Below are 22,082 nucleotides of genomic sequence, written 5' to 3'. Positions count from 1 at the left end.
AGTAGACTGTCTGATGGAGGTCTAGAGGGTGGTGCTGGTAGACTGTCTGATGGAGACAGGAGGTCTAGAGGGTGGTGGTGCTGGTAGACTGTCTGATGGAGACAGGAGGTATAGAGGGTGGTGCTGGTAGACTGTCTGATGGAGACAGGGGGTGTAGAGGATGGTGCTGGTAGACTGTCTGATGGAGACAGGAGGTCTAGAGGGTGGTGCTGGTAGACTGTCTGATGGAGGTCTAGAGGGTTGTGGTGCTGGTAGACTGTCTGATGGAGACAAGAGGTCTAGAGGGTGCTGGTGCTGGTAGACTGTCTGATGGAGACAGGAGGTCTAGAGGCTGGCGCTGGTAGACTGTCTGATGTAGACAGGAGGTCTAGCGGGTGGTGCTGGTAGACTGTCTGATGGAGGTCTAGAGGGTAGTGGTGCTAGTAGACTGTCTGATGGAGACAGGAGGTCTAGACGGTGGTGGTGCTGGTAGACTGTCTGATGGAGACAGGAGGTCTAGAGGGTGGTGGTGCTGGTAGACTGTTTGATGGAGACAGGAGGTCTAGAGGGTAGTGGTGCTGGTAGACTGTCTGATGGAGACAGGAGGTCTAGACGGTGGTGGTGCTGGTAGACTGTCTGATGGAGACAGGAGGTCTAGAGGGTGGTGCTGGTAGATTGTCTGATGGAGACAGGAGGTCTAGAGGGTGGTGCTGGTAGATTGTCTGATGGAGACAGGGGGTCTAGAGGGTGGTGCTGGTAGACTGTCTGATGGAGACAGGGGGTCTAGAGGGTGGTGCTTGTAGACTGTCTGATGGAGTCAGGAGGTCTAGAGGGTGGTGCTGGTAGATTGTCTGATGGAGACAGGGGGTCTAGAGGGTGGTGCTGGTAGACTGTCTGATGGAGACAGGAGGTCTAGAGGGTGGTGCTGGTAGACTGTCTGATGGAGACAGGGGGTCTAGAGGGTGGTGCTGGTAGACTGTCTGATGGAGACAGGAGGTCTAGAGGGTGGTGGTGCTGGTAGACTGTCTGATGGAGACAGGAGGTCTAGAGGGTGGTGGTGCTGGTAGACTGTCTGGTGGAGACAGGAGGTCTAGAGGGTGGTGCTGGTAGACTGTCTGATGGAGGTCTAGAGGGTGGTGCTGGTAGACTGTCTGATGGAGACAGGAGGTCTAGAGGGTGGTGGTGCTGGTAGACTGTCTGGTGGAGACAGGAGGTCTAGAGGGTGGTGCGGGTAGACTGTCTGATGGAGGTCTAGAGGGTGGTGGTGGTAGACTGTCTGATGGAGGTCTAGAGGGTGGTGCTGGTAGACTGTCTGATGGAGACAGGAGGTCTAGAGGGTGGTGCTGGTAGACTGTCTGATGGAGACAGGAGGTCTAGAGGGTGGTGCTGGTAGACTGTCTGATGGAGACAGGGGGTCTAGAGGGTGGTGCTGGTAGACTGTCTGATGGAGTCAGGAGGTCTAGAAGGTGGTGCTGGTAGACTGTCTGATGGAGACAGGAGGTCTAGAGGGTGGTGCTGGTAGACTGTCTGATGGAGGTCTAGAGGGTGGTGCTGGTAGACTGTCTGATGGAGACAGGAGGTCTAGAGGGTGGTGGTGCTGGTAGACTGTCTGGTGGAGACAGGAGGTCTAGAGGGTGGTGCTGGTAGACTGTCTGATGGAGGTCTAGAGGGTGGTGCTGGTAGACTGTCTGATGGAGACAGGAGGTCTAGAGGGTGGTGGTGCTGGTAGACTGTCTGGTGGAGACAGGAGGTCTAGAGGGTGGTGCGGGTAGACTGTCTGATGGAGGTCTAGAGGGTGGTGGTGGTAGACTGTCTGATGGAGGTCTAGAGGGTGGTGCTGGTAGACTGTCTGATGGAGACAGGAGGTCTAGAGGGTGGTGCTGGTAGACTGTCTGATGGAGACAGGAGGTCTAGAGGGTGGTGCTGGTAAACTGTCTGATGGAGACAGGGGGTCTAGAGGGTAGTGCTGGTAGAATGTTGGTATATACAGATTTGTGAGGAGGGCAGATAGACTTACGAAACCATTGTCGCTCTGAGGTAAGATGATGGTCTTCTCCAAGCTGCTGAGAACGATCTTCCACAGATCCTTCAGTATTCTCTTCAGAACCGTCTTCTCACAGGTGTCAGCAAACAGACTCAGACTGGGGTTACAGGGAGAAGAGAGACACAGAAACACTGAGCCCCACTGTAACCTCTTTCCCCAGACAATATCAGAGCCCAGAACCAACTCCCTTCTGTGCAAGCTAGCTCTGTCACAAGCTACTACTTGATCCAACATGGTCTCAGTGTGAAACTCTCACACACACAAGTCTACCATCCAAAATAGCATCGCCTAGGAAACGGCACATTTTTTTTGCTGCCCAAAATGGCATCTGTATGAATGTACACTACAAGCCCATCTCCGCACCAGAACGGCGTCCGACCATTTGTGTTAGCCTCACTCACTTTACATCCAGGAAGTCCATGAGAGGCCTCAGCATGTTGTCAGCGTCGGCCTCGGCCGTCTGGCGGTTAGGATGACCCGTGATCTGGTACACGATCTCAGCCATCTGATGCATGCAGGCAGTCAGACGGGCCTGGAAGCTATAGAGAAGGACTCTCAGTCAGATACAGAACTACAATACCACAACGCTACTACAGATACGCTGCTACAGCCATCTGACGCACGCAGGCAGTCAGACGGGGCTGGAAGCTACAACAGGAGGTTACAGTTGACAGCCAGTCAGAACTACTGATTCAGGGGATTTGACAGATACACTTTAAAAGCAACACAGTGAAACTACCACCTGACCTATCAGAGGGCAATGTGTCCCCAGTCCACCTGACCTATCAGAGGGCAATGTGTCCCCAGTCCACCTGACCTATCAGAGGGCAATGTGTCCCCAGTCCACCTTACTTATCAGAGGGCAATGTGTCCCCAGTCCACCTGACCTATCAGAGGGCAATGTGTCCCCAGTCCACCTGACCTATCAGAGGGCAATGTGAATCTATTACCAAACCGATGACACCTGTCGAATTCTCTCAGATCTCCACAAGGGCATGTGGAGTAGATTCTAAGGGTCCATTTAGGATAGGATCTACTACTGACCCTCAGGTACCTGTGTGGATGGGACAGGATTGATTGGACAGGGTGGATGAGAGTGCAGAAGGGGGGTTGTGGGTGTTTCTGATTTGCTCACCTCTTGCCAAACATGGAGCTCAGGTTGTCCAGGACAGTGGTCAGTTTGACCTGCAGGTCATTCAAGATGTCCGCTGTCTCGGAGTCCAGCTTGAGAGAGAGCGACATAGAGAGGGGAGAAAGAGGGAAAGAGAGAGAAAGAGAAAAAGATGGTAGAAAGAGAGAGGAGAGACAGAGGGAGAGAGAGACAGAAAGAGAGAGACAGAGAGAGAGACAGAGAGAGACAGAGAGAGACAGATTCGGAGACAGTATGAGAGAGAGAAAGAGACAGAGAGAGAGAGAGATACAGAGAGAGAGAGAGAGAGAGAGAGAGAGAGAGATACAGAGAGATAGAGAGAGAGAGAGAGAGAGAGAGAGAGAGAGAGAGAGAGAGAGTAAGAGACATACATAATGACAGGTTAGTCATGTATTTCCTGTGTAGTTAGGGCTCGACTCACATCTTGTACCTGTGCAGTGACTCAGCCGATAATATGTAAACGCTCCACTTACCTGCCATTGTAAATGACTTTCATTAGCGGTGACCTATTCTATCAGTGACACCATACAATTCCACAAAAATATCCTTCCCACTTAGATGACTCGACGCAACTCTAAATGATACCCCTCTGCACACTTCAACTGTTTATTTCCTTCTTACAGCAGGATGCCCCTTGTGTCCTGTATTAGTCTTGATCCTGAGTGTAGTCGTTCATCAGCTCTCCACTTTACTCTAATGTAAGCTGGTACAGCACACTGATGGAGCTTCGTAGGCTGGAAAACATCCTCAGACCTACTGATCACAATAACTCCTGGCTTCGCATTCATTTTTAGGGTTGGGCTCAATTCGAACACTTTTGAAATAGCTTCTCCATTTTCAGTCAATGAAAATAAATGCCTTATTTTTTTCTATTATTGAATTGTATTTTCAGGGTACTTCCTGAATCGACTGCCTTTCATTTCAACTGACCTCAAACCTCATCCATTCACTGGTCCAGCCCTCCAATTGACCCGGTTTAGAATGGACCCTGCCCCCCGGGGAAAGAGCAGTGGCTGCTCTCAAGATATTCATGTGACTCAACACTGGAGACCAGGGTTCAATCCCAGAGTGGACCCTTCAGACATTCTCCCCCTCTCTACCTCTTGTCATTTCTGATCTGTCTAAATAGAGAGTGGAAAGACCCTGCTGCTAACAGAATGTAGAGTAGTACACAGCACATACCAGTGGGTGACCTGTTATTAGAGAGTACTGTAAGAGAAGGGATCTTAACTAGCCAACTTCACTCTAGACATTCCAGGTTTTTCCCTCTGTGGTTGTCATGGCAGCAGTTAGAATCACAGGAAAGGCAGAGAAAACATTCTAATCCAAAAGGTCCAATTGAAAAGGCTTGTGGTTCATACCCAAGGTGCAAATTAATTACTTAAAAATAATACAAGGTGATTTTCTGGATTTTGTTTTTTAGATTCCGTCTCTCACAGTTGAAGTGTACCTATGGTAAATATTACAGACCTCTACATGCTTTGTAAGTAGGAAAACCTGCAAAATCGGCAGTGTATCAAATACTTCTCCTCACTGTAGGTGTGTTTCTGCACAACAAAGCTGTTAAACAACCTGTCTGACCTGGTCTCTAACAGTGGTGGAAAAAAGTACCCAATAGTCATACCTGAGTAAAAGTAAAGATACCTTAATAGAAAATGACTCAAGTAAAAGTGACAGTCACCCAGTAAAATACTACTTGAGTAAAAGTCTAAAAGTAATTGGTTTTAAAATGTTGTAAACTAATGACAAAAGTAAATGTAATTGCTAAAATACACTTAAGTATCAAAAGTAAAAGTAAAGTTATATTTCTTTAAATTCTTTATGTTAAGAAAACCAGACGGCGCCATTTTCTTATTTTTTTTAATTTACAGATAGCCAGGGGTACACTCCAACACTCAGACATCACTTACAGATAGCCAGGGGTACACTCCAACACTCAGACATCACTTACAGATAGCCAGGGGTACACTCCAACACTCAGACATCACTTACAGATAGCCAGGGGTACACTCCAACACTCAGACATCACTTACAGATAGCCAGGGGTACACTCCAACACTCAGACATCACTTCCAGATAGCCAGGGGTACACTCCAACACTCAGACATCACTTACAGATAGCCAGGGGTACACTCCAACACTCAGACATCACTTACAGATAGCCAGGGGTACACTCCAACACTCAGACATCACTTACAGATAGCCAGGGGTACACTCCAACACTCAGACATCACTTACAGATAGCCAGGGGTACACTCCAACACTCAGACATCACTTACAGATAGCCAGGGGTACACTCCAACACTCAGACATCACTTACAGATAGCCAGGGGTACACTCCAACACTCAGACATCACTTCCAGATAGCCAGGGGTACACTCCAACACTCAGACATCACTTCCAGATAGCCAGGGGTACACTCCAACACTCAGACATCACTTACAGATAGCCAGGGGTACACTCCAACACTCAGACATCATTTACAGATAGCCAGGGGTACACTCCAACACTCAGACATCACTTACAGATAGCCAGGGGTACACTCCAACACTCAGACATCAGTTACAGATAGCCAGGGGTACACTCCAACACTCAGACATCACTTACAGATAGCCAGGGGTACACTCCAACACTCAGACATCACTTACAGATAGCCAGGGGTACACTCCAACACTCAGACATCACTTACAGATAGCCAGGGGTACACTCCAACACTCAGACATAATTTACAGATAGCCAGGGGTACACTCCAACACTCAGACATCACTTACAGATAGCCAGGGGTACACTCCAACACTCAGACATCACTTACAGATAGCCAGGGGTACACTCCAACACTCAGACATCACTTACAGATAGCCAGGGGTACACTCCAACACTCAGACATCACTTCCAGATAGCCAGGGGTACACTCCAACACTCAGACATCACTTCCAGATAGCCAGGGGTACACTCCAACACTCAGACATCATTTACAGATAGCCAGGGGTACACTCCAACACTCAGACATCACTTACAGATAGCCAGGGGTACACTCCAACACTCAGACATCAGTTACAGATAGCCAGGGGTACACTCCAACACTCAGACATCACTTACAGATAGCCAGGGGTACACTCCAACACTCAGACATCACTTACAGATAGCCAGGGGTACACTCCAACACTCAGACATCACTTACAGATAGCCAGGGGTACACTCCAACACTCAGACATCACTTACAGATAGCCAGGGGTACACTCCAACACTCAGACATCACTTACAGATAGCCAGGGGTACACTCCAACACTCAGACATAATTTACAGATAGCCAGGGGTACACTCCAACACTCAGACATCACTTACAGATAGCCAGGGGTACACTCCAACACTCAGACATCACTTACAGATAGCCAGGGGTACACTCCAACACTCAGACATCACTTACAGATAGCCAGGGGTACACTCCAACACTCAGACATAATTTACAGATAGCCAGGGGTACACTCCAACACTCAGACATCACTTACAGATAGCCAGGGGTACACTCCAACACTCAGACATCACTTACAGATAGCCAGGGGTACACTCCAACACTCAGACATCACTTACAGATAGCCAGGGGTACACTCCAACACTCAGACATAATTTACAGATAGCCAGGGGTACACTCCAACACTCAGACATCACTTACAGATAGCCAGGGGTACTCTCCAACACTCAGACATCACTTACAGATAGCCAGGGGTACACTCCAACACTCAGACATCACTTACAGATAGCCAGGGGTACACTCCAACACTCAGACATCACTTACAGATAGCCAGGGGTACACTCCAACACTCAGACATAATTTACAGATAGCCAGGGGTACACTCCAACACTCAGACATCACTTACAGATAGCCAGGGGTACACTCCAACACTCAGACATCACTTACAGATAGCCAGGGGTACACTCCAACACTCAGACATCACTTACAGATAGCCAGGGGTACACTCCAACACTCAGACATAATTTACAGATAGCCAGGGGTACACTCCAACACTCAGACATCACTTACAGATAGCCAGGGGTACACTCCAACACTCAGACATCACTTACAGATAGCCAGGGGTACACTCCAACACTCAGACATCACTTACAGATAGCCAGGGGTACACTCCAACACTCAGACATAATTTACAGATAGCCAGGGGTACACTCCAACACTCAGACATCACTTACAGATAGCCAGGGGTACTCTCCAACACTCAGACATCACTTACAGATAGCCAGGGGTACACTCCAACACTCAGACATCACTTACAGATAGCCAGGGGTACACTCCAACACTCAGACATCACTTACAGATAGCCAGGGGTACACTCCAACACTCAGACATCACTTACAGATAGCCAGGGGTACACTCCAACACTCAGACATCACTTACAGATAGCCAGGGGTACACTCCAACACTCAGACATAATTTACAAATGAAGCACGTCTTTAGTGAGTCCGCCAGATCAGGTAGTAGGGATGACCCGGAATGTTCTCTTGATAAGTGTGTGAATTGGACCATTTTCTGTCCTGCTCAGCATTCAAACTGTAACGAGAACTTAGTCAGGGGAAATGTATGGAGTAAAAAGTACATTATTTTCTTTAGGAATGTAGTGAAGTAAAAGTAAAAGTTGTTAAAATATGAATAGTAAAGTACAGATACCCCAAAAAACTACTTAAGTAGAAATACTTGAAAGTACTACTTAAGTACTTTACACCACTGGTCTCTACCACAGCTTATTTTATGGGGGGGGGGGGGGGGGGGGGGGGGGGTACAGTATGGTATTGGGGGGAGTGGGGTATTGTATTGGGGGAGATACTGTATTGTTTTGGGGGGTAGAATATTGTATTGTGATGGGGAAGTGTATAATACTGTATTGTATTGGGGAGTAGAATACTGTATTGTATTGGGGGGTAGAATACTGTATTGTATTGGGGGGTAGAATACTGTATTGTATTGGGGGGTAGAATACTGTATTCTATTGGGGGGTAGAATACTGTATTGTACTGGGGGGTGTAGAATATTGTATTGTATAGGGGGGTAGAATACTGTATTCTATTGGGGGGTAGAATACTGTATTGTATTGGGGGGGTGTAGAATACTGTATTGTATTGGGGGGGTGTAGAATACTGTATTGTATTGGGGGGTGTGGAATACTGTATTGTATTGGGGGGTAGAATACTATTTTGTATTGGGGGGTAGAATACTGTATTGTATTGGGGTGTAGAATACTGTATTGTATAGGGGGGCAGAATACTGTATTGTATTGGGGGGTAGAATACTGTATTGTATAGGGGGGGTGTAGAATGGAGACCAAGGCGCAGCGTTGTATGCGTACATTCTTAATTTATTAAACGAATGAACACTGAAACAAACTAACAAAATAACAAACAACCAAACGAAACGTGAAGCTATACACATGAGTGCTAACAGGCAACTACACATAGACAAGAACCCACAAACACAAAAGGGAAAATGGCAACCTAAATATCCCCAATCAGAGACAACAATAAACAGCTGCCTCTGATTGGGAACCATATCAGGCCACCATAGACATACATGTACCTAGACCTACCAAACATATACCAGGTAAGGATCAATATGTAACAGACTCATTATATGTAATATATAGGTGAGATTAGGGCTGTGGCGGTAATACGGTCAACGTAACAGCCCTAGGTAGGTTTTAATAAACCCACCAATCAGAGGGATTCTCAATCTTATTAGCAGATACATGTGTCTCATGTCTTGATTAACTGATAAAACAAGCTGATTTAGGGATTAAATAACGTCTGTCTCTTTCTGTCACGGCTCAAATGAGAACAATTCAGCGAGCCAGAACTGAACCGTTTCTTGAATGAGTCACTGGGCAATCACTCAGCAGTTATAGAACAGCAGTAGCCTATGGCACTCGAGCTAATTATAATCTTCCTGGAAACCTCCTAAATGGGACCCTATCCCCTAGGTAGTGCATAGGCACATAGGGCCCTGGTCAAAAGTAGTGCACTATTTAGGGAATAGGGTGCCATTTGGGATGGATTTCTGTATTTAGTCGAGTACACGCATTCACTTCCTCGCTCCCTAGAGGTAAGGGCTGTGCATATTCTTATCGGCAGACTCAGTAGCCTCAGTTTTTCTAATGACTGCCTTGCCCTGTTCACCAACTACTTTGCAGACAGAGTTCAGTTGTCCGGTCCTCTGGCAGTCTCTATGGGGGTACCACAGGGTTCAATTCTCGGGCCGACTATTTTCTATGTATATATCAATGATGTTGCTCTTGCTGCGGGCAAGATCCACCTCTATGCAGACGACACCATTCTGTATACTTCTGCTAACATCTACTAATATCCAACTAGCATCCAGCTATCCCTCACCGTTATCTCCAATGCTAATATCTACTATTTATCGACACTCTTCCTTTTCATTTTCTCTGATCTGAAAAAAGTCTAATGTCTTCAGATGTTAGTCATCACCCAGCGTGGAGATAAGATTAACCCATTCCACCAGCCCTCCCCTCTGTGGAAAGACAGATCCAACATTTTGACACGCGCTCACATTCAATTATCTGCAGGCTCCCTGCTAGTCGCTAGTCTATTAACATCTGACTGTAGAGGAAGGAGGGAAGACATTACACTGAGGAGCTGTTGTAAATGTCTAAAGTGGCTTTTTGGAACTCTGTGAGCTCTGCGAGAGCAGTTAGATAAGGACATTTGATTGCTGCCACTAACGGCACTAACTGTAGGGGAGACAGAAGTTTGTGTGTGTGTGTGTGTGTGTGTGTGTGTGTGTGTGTGTGTGTGTGTGTGTGTGTGTGTGTGTGTGTGTGTGCGTGTGTGTGCGTGTGTGTGTGTGTGTGTATATAGGGGGGAGGGCTGGAGTTTGGGTGGTTACATAAATGCAGAAGGATTTTAAAGGAACAGGTATACACATAGCCATCTTGTAACGGTTTTCTTGAGTTGAAGGAGAGGCGGACCAAAACGCAGCGTGGTGATTATTCATGGTTCTTTAATAAAGGAACTAACATGAATAGACTAACAAAACAAGAAATGTGAAAAACCGAAACAGCCCTATCTGGTGCAAACACAGAGACAGGAACAATCACCCACAAACACACAGTGAAACCCAGGCTACCTAAGTATGATTCTCAATCAGAGACAACTAATGACACCTGCCTCTGATTGAGAACCATACTAGGCCGAAACATAGAAATACCCAAATCATAGAAAAACAAACATAGACTGCCCACCCCAACTCACGCCCTGACCATACTAAATAACGACAAAACAAAGGAAATAAAGGTCAGAACGTGACACATCTTTACCCAGAACCCCCCTCACTTCTGAACCAGCAGACTGAGGACGGGATGGAGAGAATAAAAGAGAGGGCAAAATGAAGAGATTAAAACCACCCCCATGACATGTATGGTTATATAGCAGGTTGCTCACATTATATACATATATACTCAGTGGACAGTTTATTAGGTACACCCATTTAGTACCGGGTCAGACCCAAGAACAGACTGAATTCTTCGGGGCATGGATTACACAATGTGTCAGAAACCTTCCAATACACACAGTCAGTTAGGAAAGCAAAGGCTAGCTTTTTCAAACAGAAATTTGCATCCTGCAGCACTAATTCCAAAAGGTTTTGGGACATGGTGAAGTCCATGGAGAATACGAGTACCCTCCTAACAGCTGCTCACTGCCCTGAGACTAGGAAACACTGTCACCACTGATAAATCCACGATAATTTCAATAAGCATTTCTCTACGTCTGGCCATGCTTTCCACCTGGCTACCCCAACCCCGGCCAACAGCTCTGCAACCTCCGCAGCAACTGTCCCAAGCCCCCCCCCCCCCCCCCGCTTCTCCTTCACCCAAATCTAGACAGCTGATGTTCTGAAAGAGTTGCAAAATCAAGATCCCTACAAATCAGCCGGGCTAGACAATCTAGACCCTCTCTTCCTAAAATTATCTGCCGCCATTGTTGCAACCCCTATTACTAGTCTGTTCAACCCCTCTATCGTATCGTCTGAGATTCCTAAAGATTGGTAAGCGGCCGAAGTCATCCCCCTGTTCAAAGAGGGAGACACTCTAGACCCAAACTGCTACAGACCTATATCCATCCTACCCTGTCTTTCTAAGGTCTTCGAAAGCCAAGTGAACAAACAGATCACCGACCATTTCGAATCCCACCGTACCTTCTCTGCTATGCAATCTGGTTTCCGAGCTGGTCACGGGTGCACCTCAGCCACGCTCAAGGTCCTAAACGATATCATAACCGATATCATAATCAATAAAAGACAGTACTGTACCGTCGTCTTCATCGACCTGACCAAGGCTTTCGACTCCGTCAATCACTGTATTCTTATCGGCAGACTCAACAGCCTTGGTTTCTCTAATGACTAATTTCTCCCGACTATCATCACTACTCTGGACGGTTCTGACTTAGCATATGTGGACAACTACAAATACCTAGGTGTCTGGCTAGACTGTAAACTCTCCTTCCAGACTCACATCAAACATCTCCAATCCAAAGTAAAATCTTGAATCGGCTTCCTATTTCACAACAAAGCCTCCTTCACTCATGCTGCCAAACTTACCCTTGTAAAACTGACTATCCTACTGATCCTTGACTTTAGTGATGTCATTTCCAAAATAGCCTCCAGCACTCTACTAAGCAAACTGGATGCAGTCTATCACAGTGCCATCCGTTTTGTCACCAAAGCCCCATATACTACCCACACTGTGACCTGTATGCTCTTGTTGGCTGACCCTCGCTACGTATTCGTCGTCAAACCCACTGGCTCCAGGTCATCTATAGATCTTTGCTAGGTATAGCTCCACTTTATCTCAGCTCACTGGTCACCATAGAAACACCGACCTGTAGCACGCGCTCCAGCAGGTATATTTCACTGGTCATCCACCAAAGCCAACACCTCCTTTGGCTGCCTTTCCTTCCAGTTCTCTGCTGCCAATGACTGGAACGAACTGCAAAAATCACTGAAGCTGGAGACTTATATCTCCCTCACTAACCCTAAGCGTCAGCTGTCAGAGCAGCTTACCGATCGCTGCAGCTGTACACAGCCCATCTGTAAATAGCCCATCCACCAACTACCTCATCCCCAAATTTGTTTTTGTTTTTCTGCTCTTTTGCACACACATATTTATACTTGCACATCCTCATCTGCACATATATCACTCCAGTGTAAATTTGCTAAATAGTAATTACTTCACCACTATTGGCCTACTTATTGCCTTACCTCCTTTCTTCATTTGCACACACTGCATACCGATTTTTCTATTGTGTTATTGACTGTACATTTGTTTATTCCATGTGTAAATCTGTGTTGTTTTTGTCGCACTGCTTTGCTTTACCTTGGCCAGGTCACAGTTGTAAATGAGAACTTGTTCTCAACTTGCCTACCTGGTTAAATAAAGGTGTTCTCAACTGGCCTCCTGTACCTGGTTAAATAAAGGTGTTCTCAACTAGCCTACCTGGTTAAATAAAGGTGTTCTCAACTGGCCTTCTGTACCTGGTTAAATAAAGGTGAAATAAAATAAATAAAAACACAAATTGTTGGTCCATGCTCACGCAGTTGCTGCAGATTGAACAGCGGTACATTTCATGCTGCGAACAGCCCGTTCCATCTCGTCACAAAGATCCTCTATTGGGTTGAGGTCTGGGGACTGACCAGGTCTGGGGACTGACCAGGTCTGGGGACTGACCAGGTCTGGGGACTGACCAGGTCTGGGGACTGACCAGGTCTTGGACTGACCAGGTCTTGGACTGACCAGGTCTGGGACTGACCAGGTCTGGGGACTGACCAGGTCTTGGACTGACCAGGTCTGGGACTGACCAGGTCTGGGGACTGACCAGGTCTGGGGACTGACCAGGCCACTCAGTCAACTGAACTCGCTGTCATGTTCCAGGGAATATTTCATATTTATATTTATATATATTTATACTTATATTTTAAATATTTTTCCACTCCTCGTTGTCCAGTGTGATGATTGCGTGCCCACCTGAACGCTTCTTCTTGGTGTTAACCGATAGGAGTGGAACCCGGTGTGGTCGTCTGCAGTAATAGCCCATCCGTCACAAATATCATCGATTTGTGCGTTCCCGAGATGCCGTTCTGCACCGAGTCATTATTTGTCTGTTTGTGGCTCGCCTGTTAGCTTGTACGATTCTTTCCATTCTACTTTAACCTCTCTCATAAATAAACTGTTTTCGCCCACAGAACTGCTACTGACTGGATGCTTTAATGTTTGTTGCACCATTCTCGGTAAACCCGAGAATTAATGGAACGTCGGGCACCGACGAAAATTACTACGCTCAAAATCACACACACATCATGTGAGCTGAAACCAAACTACTGTCTGACAGAAATTCAGTGCCCTTTTTACTGACTACAGACAGCCCAGAGAAACTCCTATTCATAATGAACTTACAGTATAGTCAACAACCTAGAGTATTACAGTGACAGAAAACCCACAAGATACTATGGCATATTATAACAGCATCTTAATCCTCTATGGTAGTTGGACATACCTAACCCCCTCATCGAACTCCTCAGGCTCCTCCTCATCCTCACGCTTAGGAGAAAAATGGAGATATCATCATATTAAACTAAATAATATTATAAAGCCGTTCATGAATAAGTCCTGTTTAAATCCATAGAATGGAGCATCATGGGAGTCAGGGACGAGACCACCACTGATATCAAAGTAGGATTGTAAAACAATCACACAAGGAGCAATATAGGGATGGAGAGGTCTACAGACCAACAAGAAGCTATATAGGGATGGAGAGGTCAACAGACCAACAAGAAGCTATATAGGGATGGAGAGGTCAACAGACCAACAAGAAGCTATATAGGGATGGAGAGGTCTACAGACCAACAACAAGATATATAGGGATGGAGAGGTCTACAGACCAACAACAAGATATATAGGGATGGAGAGGTCTACAGACCAACAAGAAGCTATATAGGGATGGAGAGGTCTACACACCAACAAGAAGCTATATAGGGATGGAGAGGTCTACAGACCAACAAGAAGCTATATAGGGATGGAGAGGTCTACAGACCAACAAGAAGCTATATAGGGATGGAGAGGTTTACAGACCAACAAGAAGCTATATAGGGATGGAGAGTCTACAGACTAAAAATAAGCTATATAGGGACAAAGAGGTCTACAGACCAACAAGGAGCTACATAGGGATGGAGAGTCTACAGACCAACAAGGACCTATATAGGGATGGAGAGTCTACAGACTAAAAAGAAGCTATGTAAGGATGGAGAGGTCTACAGACCAACAAGGAGCTATGTAGGGATGGAGAGGTCTGCAGATATCACCAGAGGGGGAGGAGAGACACCCAGGGATAGTCTAAGATTTAGCCAGAGGAGGAGAGACACCCAGGGACAGTCTGAAAGATATACCCAGAGGAGGAGAGACAACCAGGGACAGTCTAAGATTTACCCAGAGGAGGAGGAGAGACACCCAGGGACAGTCTAAGATTTACCCAGAGGAGGAGGAGAGACAGGTTCTAGACACCTTGGACCCAGGTTAGATATAACCTATGACCTACCATACACTCCTCTGTATCGACCTGGAGAGACACACACTTGGTCGTTAGGCTTTATAGGGTTCAATATGCACTGATCCACGTTTGTACACACACACACACACACACACACACACACACACACACACACACACACACACACACACACACACACACACACACACACACACACACACACACACACACACACAGTTGAGTTACCCACCCCAGCACAATATGTGATGTGAAATGTATGTCTCAAAGTATTGATTCTCACCTGTTTAGCCCCCATGCACTCAAACATCCTCTCCAACAAGACCCGCATCTGTTGTATGTTATTCATCAACACACAGGGCTGAGAGAGAGAGAGAGAGAGAGAGAGAGAGAGAGAGAGAGAGCAAAAACAAAGTGTGTGTGAGAGGATAGAGATTCAGAGAGAAACAGGGAGAAAGAGAGAGAGCGGGAGAAGAGAAAAAGTAGAGGTGGAGAAGAGATAAACAGAACAGTAAGTTAGAGAAAGAGATGTTTTATTAAATACAGTGCATGAACTGTAAAGAGCACCTTCAGAAATAAGCTTAGTGAGTGGGCTTTATACAGCATCAGGTCCTTTTGAAAACTACTCACTATCTTCTCCTTCTGGCAGTAGGAGGGGAACTCCTTGGACAGGATAGCACAGTACTGCATCAGCACCTTGGTGATGGTCTGGAGACAGAGAGAGAGAGAGATGCCAACACTTAGAAAACCTCCTCAGTTCATTGTGTCCTGCAGCACCTGACCATCACTGGCCAACACTGGCTACATCAAAAACATTCTATTTCCATTTGTTGAGTATTTTCTGCACCACTAAACCCTTATCTCAATTCAGGATGATTTCTCTGACAGACCAAGAGAACACGTTGTGAATACAATGAATCTACAAGTTACAGAGTTTTTGTGTAAGTGGAATGGCTAGGTGTATATCACAACCCCATCATATTCAGTGAAAATACCAAACGTTAAGAACACCTTCCTAATATTGAGTTGCACCCCTTTTCCCCTCAAAACAGCCTCAATTCAATCGGGGCATGGACTCTACAAAATGACGAAATCATTCCACAGGGATGCTGGCCCATGTTGACTCCAATGCTTCCTACAGTGTCAAGTTGGCTGGATGTCCTTTGGGTGGTGGCCCATTCTTGATACACACGGGAAACTGTTGATTGTGAAAAACCCAGAAGCGTTGCAGTGCTTGACACAAACCGTTGCGCCTGGCACTCACCTGTTCAAAAAACTTAAATATTTTGTCTTGCCCATTCACCCTCTGAACGGTAGACATACACAATCCATGTCTCAATTGTCTCAAAGCTTCAAAATCCTTCTTTAACCTGTCACCTCTCCTTCATCTTTAACCTGTCTCCTCCCCTTCATCTTTAACCTGTCTCCTCCCCTTCATCTTTAACCTGTCTCCTCCCCTTCATCTTTAACCTGTCTCCTCCCCTTCATCTTTAACCTGTCTCCTCCCCTTCATCTATAACCTGTCTCCTCCTCTTCATCTTTAACCTGTCTCCTCCCCTTCATCTTTAACCTGTCTCCTCCCTACACTGATTGAAGTGGATTTAACAAGTGACATCAATAAGGGATCATAGCTTTCACCTGAATTCACCTGGTCAGTCTATGTCATGTAAATATGTTTTGTACACTCAGTGTAGTTTTCCTGAAATAACTAAGACTGGCCAAAACAAACCCAATAAAGAATGTCCCTTCTCTCTGTGAAATAGTTTCCCTTCGCTGAGTCAGCCCTGATGATGTAGCCCTCCCTCCAACCCCCCCCCGTCCTCCCCGTCTCCAACCCCCTCCCTCTCCAACCCCCCGTCTCCAACCCCCCGTCTCCAACCCCCTCCCTCTCCAACCCCCCGTCTCCAACCCCCTCCCTCTCCAACCCCCCGTCTCCAACCCCCGTCTCCAAACCCCCCTCTCCAACCCCCTCCCTCTCCAAACCCCCCCCCCCCCCCTCTCCAACCCCCTCCCTCTCCAAACCCCCCCCCCTCCCCAACCCCCTCCCTCTCCAACCCCCTCCCTCTCCAACCCCCTCCCTCTCCAACCCCCTCCCTCTCCTCTTATACATAAAACATCAGCAGCTCCTTCCTGTATTAACTTTGTTTGTTTTCCATCTCTCGCTTCAGAAGTCTAATTTCTCAGAGTCATTAACTACAGCCCTCTGGGCTAGAGAGAGAGAGAGAGAAAGACAGAGAGAGAGCGATAGGGGAGCGAGAGAGAAGGATACATAGAGGGGGGAGGGAGAAAGGGAGACGGAGAGAGAGAGAGGGAGAGAGAGAGAGAAAGAGAGAGAGACAGCAGCTCAGAGCGATGGCTTGCATTACCCATTCTTACTTAATGAGTTTGCATCGACTTCCTATCACACACTGCTGTCAGCCTCCACTGGCTTTCCATTCTGCAGGCTTATCAGGACCAGCTCAATCCCAAACTCATGGCATTAACGTACATAGTACTAAGCATTCATAGAAACAGTGACCATGCATAAGGCATCTAACGTCAAGTTTTTTCAGATTGCTGAAAGTGCTGTGAAGTGTCTAGGATAATAGTATCTCGTCACCTCTGGGCGGGTCACCTCTGGGTCTAATGCACTGCACCTCAGTGCAAGAGGCGTCACTACAGTCCCTGGTTTGAATCCAGGCTGTATCACATCCGGCCGTGATTGCGAGTCTCATAGGGTGACGCACAATTGGCCCAGCATCGTCCGGGTTTGGCCCGGGTAGACCGTCATTTGCAAATAGAAATTTGTTCTCAACTGACTTGCCTAGTTTAATAAATAAAACAAATCGACCTCTTCCCTTCATCAAAGTGTTTATCTTGCTGTTAACGACGTCGACTATGTGCTTCATGCTTACATCGTTTCTCTGTTGGGAAATAAAGTAAACAAATAAAGTGTGTTGGAAACCTTGGCGAAGCGTCTGTTGTAGTGGCCCTGGACCTTGAGGTCTGGACAGTCTAGTTTCCTGATGATCTCAAAGCTCTGGTTGAGCTGGGTGAAGATGTCCACTACTGAACTGGAGAACAGAGCATGCTCCGACGTCTGCTGGAACTATAGTAGGGAGGAGAGAAAAAGAGAGAGAGGTCATCCGCACTTTTCTGCAATTGCAAACTCATAGGATAGTTGTAAGTATTGGTGTGGAGGTCCCTCACCCCTTCCCTCTTGTCCCTCTCTAGAGCTCCATGCATGAACTCCATGGACACATCCTCGTTCTCACCCAGCCACTGAAGGACAAATGGCAAAAACCACCTGGAGAGAGAGAAGGAGGAGGAGGACGGGACAGAGTAAAACAGAAAGAGAGGGAGAGAGAGAGAGAGCGAGAAACAGAGCCAAACGGAAAGGGAAAGTTAAATCTATTCACAATAGAATTAAGGTATTCTGTGAGAATGTGAGACAGAAGCAAGTAGCTGTCAGAGATAAAGAGAGAGAGAGAGCGAGGGAGAGAGAGAAAGAAATAAAGAGGGAAAGAGAGAGGGGGAGAGAGAGAGAGGGAGAGACTTTTCAGGCTTTTTGTCTTTCTTTAATGATACATCCTCATTTCATAAAAACCTCACCCCCCCCCCCCCCCCCCACACCCCCACCCTAAGGAGCGCAGAGACCATCTCATTAAATAATAGCAAAGGGTATATTATTCCTCCACCTTTGACCCTGTTCCTCCTTTGCCTGAGCAAACAGAAAATTCAACAACACACATTTGGCCTATTTGGCTTTTTCCTTATTCGAATACCTGTACCCCATTATAAACATCCCGACAGTAAACTCCACCCCCAACCTCTCACATAGACATTCCAACAGACTTTAATGGCATTAAGGATCCAACCCTTTTTTCCCCTTCAATTTTCGCCTAAAATGACATACCCAAATCTAACTGCCTGTAGCTCAGGACCCAAATCTAACTGCCTGTAGCCCATTTCATCCCTCTGTGCCAGAGAGAGCTTAGGGAGTTCTGCAAATAAAACCTGAGCACACATAGGATCACATAGTTTTGCCCTATACAACTCAGTATAAAACTCCACAGTCCGCTCCCGCATCTCCCCGACCACAGAGGTCACCAGCCCATCCGACAGCCGTAGACAATGCATACCCTTGGTTTCACCGCTCAGTTTTTTTCAAACCAAAAAAAGATGGAGCTGGGAGCATCCATCTCCTTGAGCATGGATAACCTAGTTCTTACTAGTGCTCCCTTTGCTTTAACCTGGAAAGAACTGCTAAATTAGCCTGGAAACCCATCAGCTCTACCTACACCTCACTGATACTTTTATTTAACCTTTATTTAACTTGGCAAGTAGGTTAAGAACAAATTAAGAACAAATTCTTATTTCAATGATGGCCTACCCCGGCCAAACCCGGGCGACGCTGGGCCAATTGTGTGCAGCCATATGGGACTGCCAATCACGATTGGTTGTAAATACAGCCTGAAATTGAACCAGGGTCTGTAGTGACGCCTCTAGCATTGAGATGCAATGCCTTAGACCACTGTGCCACTCTGGAGCCCCGATACTACGCTCAAGTTCCCCCAATATTCTCCTAGCCTATGAGGACGAGAGAGCTGTATACTGTTGACTGAAAAGTCTGGAAACCTGAGCAAAAAGTTGGGCTGCACTCACCCTAGCCCCAAACACCTTCACCCATGTATACTGTCTTGTGTTGGTATGTCTAGTTCTCCAAACATCCACTAGGTCAAATGGACTAATGATGTCCCTTAACTTCACTAGGGTAGGGAGCAGCATTCGGAATTTTGGATGAAAAACGTGCCCAAAGTAAACTGCCTGCTACTCAGGCCCAGAAGCTAGGATGTGCATATAATTGGTAGATTTGGATGGACAACACTCTAAAGTTTCCAGAACTGTTAAAATAATGTATGTGAGTATAACATAACTGATATGGCAGGCGAAAACCTAAGGAAAATCCATCCAAGGAAGTGCTATTATTTTGAAACGGCTGTTTTTCCATTGAAAGCCTATCCAACATACAAAGACTGAGGACCCAGTTCATGAGCTCTGTGGTTTCCCTACATGTGACCAGTCTTTAAGCATTGTTTCAGGCTTTTACTCTGAAAAATGAGGGCGATACAGCACTTTTAATCAGTGGCCAGTGGAAATATCCAGCCATGAGTCCTGCGCCTGATCGGGAACATGCCTTTATTGTTTCTCTTTTTCTATTGACGAAGCTTTTGTCCGGTTAAAATATTATTGATTATTCATGACAAAAACAACTTGAGGATTGATTTTAAACATCGTTTGACATGTTTCTACAAACTTTTATGGTACTTTTTAGATTTTTCGTCTGTCTGTTGCGACCGCTCTTTGTTCCAATGGATTGTTGAACGAAACGGACCAACAAAACGCACGTTTTTGGACATAAAGAGGGACATTATCGAACAAAACAAACATTTATTGTGTAACATGGAGTCTTCGGAGTGCAACCATATGAAGATCATCAAAGGTAAGTGATTAATTGTATCACTATTTCTGACTTGTGTAACTCCTCTACTTGGCTTGTTACTGTTTATAATGATTTGTCTGCTGGGCGCTGTTCTCAGATAATCGCATGGTGTGCTTTCGCCGTAAAGCCTTTGTGAAATCTGATAACATGGTTGGATTAACAAGAAGTTTATCTTTAAACCCATGTGTAACACTTGTATGTTTCATGAATTTTTATAATGAGTATTTCTGTTTTTGAATTTGGCGCTCTGCAATTTCACTGGATGTTGGCCAGGCGTCCCACACCCCCCTAGTGAGGTTAACACACCCACTGAGCCTGAATGAGGCTCCTCCCCATTTCTGTCTTTCATAAAATCCATCGTACAGTTCCAGTCCTCGCCGACCATCAGAATCTCCTCAGACGCTACCTGTGAGAGTTCCTGTCTAAGACACCCAAACAGAGGCCCCGCCTCTCTCCCTTTGTTAGGCGCAAACACATTTATAAAGGACAAAAACCCCTGTTCTTAATTTCTGCTTTTACTACAAGCAGTCTACCCCTACACACCTCCATTGAGGAGTACATCTTTACAGCCAGACCCGGTACAAAAAGGACTGCCACCCCCGCATCTCTGGCAGCATTTGTGTTAAGCGAGCCTACCCGAAGAGTCTCCATGAAAAGTTTAATTAAAGCCAGCAAAGAAAGAGACCAATAGCAAAGCTCAAAAAACCACAGTGCCAGAAAAAAAAAGAGAGAGAGAGAGAGAGAGACAGAGAGAGAGACAGAGACAGAGACAGAGAGAGAGAGAGAGAGAGAGAGAGAAAGAGACAGAGAGAGAGAGAGAGAGAGAGAGAGAGAGAGAGAGAGAGAGAGAGAGAGAGAGAGAGAGAGAGAGAGAGAGAGAGAGAGAGAGAGAGAGAGAGAGAGAGAGAGAGAGAGAGAGAGAGAGAGAGAGAGAGAAAGAGAGAGAGAGAGAGAGAGAGAGAGAGAGAGAGAGAGAGAGAGAGAGAGAGAAAGAGAGAGAGAGAAAGAGGGAGTGGGAGCGCAAGATAGAGAGCAGTAGTGAGAGGGAGCGAGAGAGAGAGAGATGTGTGTGTGTGTGTGGTCACTCACGCAGAGTACTCTGGTACAGTGTCTTGGAAGGAAGGCAGGTCGGTCACATACTCATTGTAAAGCCACTTGACCTTGAAGTGAAGATTCATGTAGTCAGCACTCTTACACAGACGGTGCTTCTCATGCTCTGAGGACAGAGAAACACACACACACACACACACACACACACACACACACACACACACACACACACACACACACACACACACACACACACACACACACACACACACACACACACACACACAGTTAGCCTCTGTCTGTCTTACACTCCTCGGTCATGCCTGGGGAACACGTCCCTGAAGAGATGGACTGCTCTGTCCCAAACTCTAATAACGAATTGCCAATAAATGTATTGATCCCATCTCCTTAGCGAAGACGGCAGGGAAAGACAAGGCTGTGTTAGAGTCGGTGTGTTTCTGTTATGTGCTGTAGTCAAATCAAACTTTATTAGTCACATGCGCCGAATACAACAGGTGTAGTAGACCTTACAGTGAAAATGCTGAATACAACAGGTGTAGTAGACCTTACAGTGAAATGCTTACTTACAGGCTCTAACCGACAATGCAGTTTCAAAAAATACAGATAAGAATAAGAGATACAAGTAACAAGTAATTACAGTTTTTTTCGATTGCTAAACGACAGTGGGCACAACTGGAGTCACATGTGCAAAACTCTAACTACAGTCTGCACTACCAACAGTCACCTGAGCTAAACAGTTCACATCACCTGCAAAACTCATTCCAAGCAACACAACT

The 22,082-nt window shown here is 46.2% G+C and overlaps 1 protein-coding gene across 1 annotated transcript in view; it reads right to left on the bottom strand.

Moving 5' to 3' along the window:
* Nucleotides 1-22,082, bottom strand: part of LOC139411852 (protein unc-13 homolog B-like) — a 78,833-nt gene that overhangs the window by 5,371 nt on the left and 51,380 nt on the right. Inside the window, exons 18-25 of the mRNA XM_071158594.1 lie at nt 21,325-21,451; nt 17,943-18,039; nt 17,698-17,841; nt 15,384-15,461; nt 15,037-15,114; nt 3,159-3,247; nt 2,425-2,562; nt 1,997-2,120 (exon numbers count right to left, since the gene is read on the bottom strand). Coding sequence (XP_071014695.1) covers nt 1,997-2,120; nt 2,425-2,562; nt 3,159-3,247; nt 15,037-15,114; nt 15,384-15,461; nt 17,698-17,841; nt 17,943-18,039; nt 21,325-21,451 — 875 coding nt within the window. The remainder of the gene's footprint in view (nt 1-1,996; nt 2,121-2,424; nt 2,563-3,158; nt 3,248-15,036; nt 15,115-15,383; nt 15,462-17,697; nt 17,842-17,942; nt 18,040-21,324; nt 21,452-22,082) is intronic.

Source organism: Oncorhynchus clarkii, chromosome 6 (genome assembly GCF_045791955.1).
Source record: "Oncorhynchus clarkii lewisi isolate Uvic-CL-2024 chromosome 6, UVic_Ocla_1.0, whole genome shotgun sequence".
Lineage (NCBI taxonomy): Eukaryota > Metazoa > Chordata > Actinopteri > Salmoniformes > Salmonidae > Oncorhynchus > Oncorhynchus clarkii.
The sequence above is the reverse complement of the archived record's forward strand: the minus strand, read 5'-3'. Positions and strand labels throughout refer to the sequence as shown.